At 53.0% G+C, this 6,000-nt stretch overlaps 1 protein-coding gene across 1 annotated transcript in view; it reads left to right on the top strand.

Annotated features, from left to right (window-relative positions):
* The window catches only part of LOC310879565 (fibroblast growth factor receptor 1-A-like), a gene marked incomplete at its 5' end in the record, with an annotated part of 69,492 nt that overhangs the window by 29,300 nt on the left and 34,192 nt on the right, over nucleotides 1–6,000 (top strand). The window contains 2 exons of the mRNA XM_083794340.1: nucleotides 3,477–3,584; nucleotides 4,371–4,543. Of these exons, the coding sequence (XP_083650466.1) occupies nucleotides 3,477–3,584; nucleotides 4,371–4,543 (281 nt within the window). The remainder of the gene's footprint in view (nucleotides 1–3,476; nucleotides 3,585–4,370; nucleotides 4,544–6,000) is intronic.

Below are 6,000 nucleotides of genomic sequence, written 5' to 3'. Positions count from 1 at the left end.
ACGAGGTTTCCACTGGACACACACTGGTCTGATTAACCCATTCTGACCTGAGATCAGATTCATACGAGGTTTCCACTGGACACACACTGGTCTGATTAACCCATTCTGACCTGAGATCAGATTCTAAAAAATGTCAGTCGTTCTTCGATTTGAGTCTGTCTGTGTGGAGTTTGCATGTTCTCCCCGTGTCCCCTAGGGTAGGTACCCTCACAAAAAACATGCAGTAATCCTGGTCACTAAACTGCCTCCCCCTGGCCAGCAGGGGCGCCTGCGAGGGGAAAGGAACTGGTTGGAATAACGTGTTCCTTCCATGCGCTACGTCCAACCAGGGAATCTCCCCCCTGTCAGGTGTAAAGGAGCAACTTGGACACTCGGGCATGAAGATAGCATGAGTTCAAGTCCGTTGCTCTCCCCTTGTCCCCATATATGGGGACTAGGTTGGCGGAGGGTGTGTAGAGCCCACGATCACATTAGGTCATTGACACAGGGGTGAAAAATGGGTTACAATAATCGTGGATAAAAAAACATATATTAAAAAAAATATCCCTTTAAGTCCAAAATGTGGGTACTTTTCCCATCAGTGCTGTCCAGACACAGATAATTAGTGAGGAAAGGCATCAGGGTGTTAGAGCTGGCCAGACACAGATAATTAGTGAGGAAAGGCCAGCAGGGTGTTAGAGCTGGCCAGACACAGATAATTAGTGAGGAAAGGCCATCAGGGTGTTAGAGCTGGACAGACATGCAGATAATTAGTGAGGAAAGGCCATCAGGGTGTCAGAGCTGGCCAGACACAGATAATTAGTGAGGAAAGGCCAGCAGGGTGTTAGAGCTGGCCAGCCTGCTTGTGGGTAAACGGCTCAGCCAGAAAAATACAACAAAACAAACCGCATTCGACTTCCTATTTTCTCTCTCTCTCTCCCTCTCTCTCTCTCTCTCTCTCTCTCTGTGTGTCCGTCTGCCTCTCTCTCTCTCTCTCTCTCTCTCTCTCTCTCTCTCTCTCTCTCTCTCTCTCTCTCTCTCTCTCTGTGTGTCCGTCTGTCTCTCTCTCTCTCTCCCTCTCCCTCTCCCTCTCCCTCTCCCTCTCCCTCTCCCCCTCCCCCTCTCCCTCTCCCTCTCCCTCTGTCTCTGTCTCTGTCTCTCCCTCTCCCTCTGTCTCTCCCTCTGTCTCTCTGTCTCTCTGTCTCTCTGTCTCTCTCTCTCTCTCTCTCTCCTCTCTCCTCTCTCCTCTCTCTCTCTCTCAGAGGACTGTGTGTCTGCACATGCTCATAAACTCCCCGTGCCTGCATGGATGTGTATATGTCCCCCCACCCCCCCCTCTTTGTTCCAGACATCTGGAATCCAGCTGTGTAGTAACATGTGATGTGATACTGTTGTTTTTGACTCCATAAATTCCTTGTTGTTGTTTTTTTATCCTCCGGTCGTCCGGAAACACATCATCAAAATGTAAAACCGTATAAACATGTTTAAACAACAACAACGTCTGCTTTGAGTCCCCCCCCCAACATTTCATGGACTCCCTCCACCAACCTAGTCCCCATATATGGGGGACAAGGGGAGACCAACCTAGTCCCCATATATGGGGGACAAGGGGAGACCAACCTAGTCCCCATATATGGGGGACAAGGGGAGACCAACCTAGTCCCCATATATGGGAGACAAGGGGAGACCAACCTAGTCCCCATATATGGGGGACAAGGGGAGAGCAACCTAGTCCCCATATATGGGAGACAAGGGGAGAGCAACCTAGTCCCCATATATGGGAGACAAGGGGAGACCAACCTAGTCCCCATATATGGGGGACAAGGGGAGAGCAACCTAGTCCCCATATATGGGGGACAAGGGAGACCAACCTAGTCCCCATATATGGGGGACAAGGGGAGACCAACCTAGTCCCCATATATGGGGGACAAGGGGAGACCAACCTAGTCCCCATATATGGGGGACAAGGGGAGAGCAACCTAGTCCCCATATATGGGGGACAAGGGGAGACCAACCTAGTCCCCATATATGGGGGACAAGGGGAGACCAACCTAGTCCCCATATATGGGGGACAAGGGGAGACCAACCTAGTCCCCATATATGGGGGACAAGGGGAGACCAACCTAGTCCCCATATATGGGGGACAAGGGGAGACCAACCTAGTCCCCATATATGGGGGACAAGGGGAGACCAACCTAGTCCCCATATATGGGGGACAAGGGGAGACCAACCTAGTCCCCATATATGGGGGACAAGGGGAGACCAACCTGGTCCCCATATATGGGGGACAAGGGGAGAGCAACCTAGTCCCTATATATGGGGGACAAGGGGGAGACCAACCTGGTCCCCATATATGGGGGACAAGGGGAGACCAACCTGGTCCCCATATATGGGGGACAAGGGGAGACCAACCTAGTCCCCATATATGGGGGACAAGGGGAGACCAACCTAGTCCCCATATATGGGGGACAAGGGGAGACCAACCTAGTCCCCATATATGGGAGACAAGGGGAGAGCAACCTAGTCCCCATATATGGGGGACAAGGGGAGAGCAACCTAGTCCCCATATATGGGGGACAAGGGGAGACCAACCTAGTCCCCATATATGGGAGACAAGGGGAGAGCAACCTAGTCCCCATATATGGGGGACAAGGGGAGACCAACCTAGTCCCCATATATGGGGGACAAGGGGAGAGCAACGGACTTGAACTCATGCTTCCTTCATGCCTGAGTGTCCAAGTTGCTCCTTTACACCTGACAGGGGGAGTTTCCCTGGATGGACGTAGCGCGTGGAAGGAACACGTGATTCCAACCAGTTCCTTTCCCCTCCATCAGGCGCCCCGGCTGGCCAGGGGGAGGACGTTTAGATCTGCTATTTTTTTTTCTTTTTTTTTTTTTTATCTTAAATTTTTATCCCACGATTTTGTAACCCAGTTTTTTCTTTTCACCCAGTGCCAATTATCTAATGTAATCCTGGGCGCTACACTTCCTCTGCCAACCTGGGGGGGGGGGGGCAGCGGACTGACCTCATGCCTCCTTCTATGCATGAGGAGTCCAAGCGGCTTCTTTACACCTGACAGAGGGGAGTTTCCACGGCCGGACGTAGCGCGTGGAAGGGACACGTTATTCTGACCAGTTCCTTTCCCCTCCATCAGGCGCCCCGGCTGGCCAGGGGGAGGTAGTTTTAGAGACCAGGATTACGGCATGTTTTTGTGAGGGTACCTACCCTAGGGGACACGGGGAGAACATGCAATGTTGTCAGAATGGGTTCATCAGACCAGTGTGTGTCCAGTGGAAACCTCATATGAATCTGATCTCAGGTCAGAATGGGGTTCATCAGACCAGTGTGTGTCCAGTGGAAACCTCGTATGAATCTGATCTCAGGTCAGAATGGGGTTCATCAGACCAGTGTGTGTCCAGTGGAAACCTCGTATGAATCTGATCTCAGGTCAGAATGGGTTAACCTTAGTTTAAACGTGTATCTCTTCGTTTTTCAGCCGACGTCGTTAAATCCTCCGAAGATGAAGAGGACGACGATGACGAGTCATCCTCGGAGGAAAACAAACTGTCCAACGAATTCTCAACGAGCAACGAAAAGCTGCAGCGTAAGAAAGTTGTCCCTTCTAATATATAATATATATATAAATATATATATTATATAATATATATGAGCCTTTTCTCAATTCACTAAGAAAGTTGTCCCCTCTAATATATATATATATATATATAATATATATATTATATAATATATATGAGCCTTTTCTCAATTCACTAAGAAAGTTGTCCCCTCTAATATATATGAGCCTTTTTCACGGACGCGCACGGACGCGAACAAGCGTGCGTCCGTCGTGAACGTGCACAATGATAGTCAAACGGACCAGCGCGTTCATGTGTTTGGGTCCAGGCTGCAATACCTTCATTCGGCCACTATGTCCATTTGGCCTCAGGGTTTCCTCTGGGTGCCGTCTCTATTCATATATCCTCTATGGATGCAGCAGGTTGTGAGCTTGTAGATCGGCAAAATGTGTGTTTTTGCGGCTGGATGTTTTCCTCAGCGCTGCAGGCTCCTCCTCGGTGGATCACGTTGTTGTTGTTTTTTTCAGCGCTGGCTCCTCGGTGGATCACGTTGTTGTTGTTTTTCAGCGCTGGCTCCTCGGTGGATCACGTTGTTGTTGTTTTTCAGCGCTGGCTCCTCGGTGGATCACGTTGTTGTTGTTTTTTTCAGCGCTGGCTCCTCGGTGGATCACGTTGTTGTTGTTTTTTTCAGCGCTGGCTCCTCGGTGGATCACGTTGTTGTTGTTTTTCAGCGCTGGCTCCTCGGTGGATCACGTTGTTGTTGTTTTTTTCAGCGCTGGCTCCTCGGTGGATCACGTTGTTGTTGTTTTTTTCAGCGCTGGCTCCTCGGTGGATCGCGCCCCAGCGGATGGAGAAGCGTCTCCACGCCGTGCCCACCAGCCGGACGGTGAGGTTCCGCTGCCAGGCCGCGGGGAACCCTGCCCCCTCGCTGCACTGGTACAAGAACGGCCAGGAGTTCAGGAAGGACCAGCGCATCGGGGGCTTCAAGGTGAGTTCAGGAAGGACCAGCGCATCGGGGGCTTCAAGGTGAGTTCAGGGAGGACCAGCGCATCGGGGGCTTCAAGGTGAGTTCAGGGAAGACCAGCACATTGGGGGCTTCAAGGTGAGTTCAGGGAGGACCAGCGCATCGGGGGCTTCAAGGTGAGTTCAGGGAAGACCAGCACATCGGGGGCTTCAAGGTGAGTTCAGGGAGGACCAGCGCATCGGGGGCTTCAAGGTGAGTTCAGGGAGGACCAGCGCATCGGGGGCTTCAAGGTGAGTTCAGGGAGGACCAGCGCATCGGGGGCTTCAAGGTGAGTTCAGGGAAGACCAGCACATCGGGGGCTTCAAGGTGAGTTCAGGGAGGACCAGCGCATCGGGGGCTTCAAGGTGAGTTCAGGGAAGACCAGCGCATCGGGGGCTTCAAGGTGAGTTCAGGAAGGACCAGCGCATCGGGGGCTTCAAGGTGAGTTCAGGAAGGACCCTAGGGTAGGTACCCTCACATGTTCTCCCCGTGTCCCCCTAGGGTAGGTACCCTCACATGTTCTCCCTGTGTCCCCCTAGGGTAGGTACCCTCACATGTTCCCCCCGTGTCCCCCTAGGGTAGGTACCCTCACATGTTCTCCCTGTGTCCCCTAGGGTAGGTACCCTCACATGTTCCCCCCGTGTCCCCCTAGGGTAGGTACCCTCACATGTTCTCCCCGTGTCCCTAGGGTAGGTACCCTCACATGTTCTCCCCGTGTCCCCTAGGGTAGGTACCCTCACATGTTCTCCCCGTGTCCCCTAGGGTAGGTACCCTCACATGTTCTCCCCGTGTCCCCCTAGGGTAGGTACCCTCACATGTTCCCCCCGTGTCCCCCTAGGGTAGGTACCCTCACATGTTCTCCCTGTGTCCCCTAGGGTAGGTACCCTCACATGTTCCCCCCGTGTCCCCCTAGGGTAGGTACCCTCACATGTTCTCCCTGTGTCCCCTAGGGTAGGTACCCTCACATGTTCCCCCCGTGTCCCCTAGGGTAGGTACCCTCACATGTTCTCCCCGTGTCCCCTAGGGTAGGTACCCTCACATGTTCTCCCCGTGTCCCCTAGGGTAGGTACCCTCACATGTTCTCCCCGTGTCCCCTAGGGTAGGTACCCTCACATGTTCTCCCCGTGTCCCCTAGGGTAGGTACCCTCACATGTTCTCCCCGTGTCCCCTAGGGTAGGTACCCTCACATGTTCCCCCCGTGTCCCCCTAGGGTAGGTACCCTCACATGTTCTCCCCGTGTCCCCCTAGGGTAGGTACCCTCACATGTTCTCCCCGTGTCCCCTAGAGTATAGGTAGTTTTGTGAGGTAGCCTCACAAAAAGCATGCAGTAATCCTGGTCACTAAACTGCCTCCCCCTGGCCAGCCGGGGTGCCTGATGGAGGGGAAAGGAACTGGTTGGAATAACGTGTTCCTTCCACGCGCTACGTCCATCCAGGGAAACT

This window comes from Protomyctophum parallelum (genome assembly GCF_964188405.1).
Source record: "Protomyctophum parallelum genome assembly, chromosome: 21".
NCBI lineage: Eukaryota > Metazoa > Chordata > Actinopteri > Myctophiformes > Myctophidae > Protomyctophum > Protomyctophum parallelum.
The sequence above is the reverse complement of the archived record's forward strand: the minus strand, read 5'-3'. Positions and strand labels throughout refer to the sequence as shown.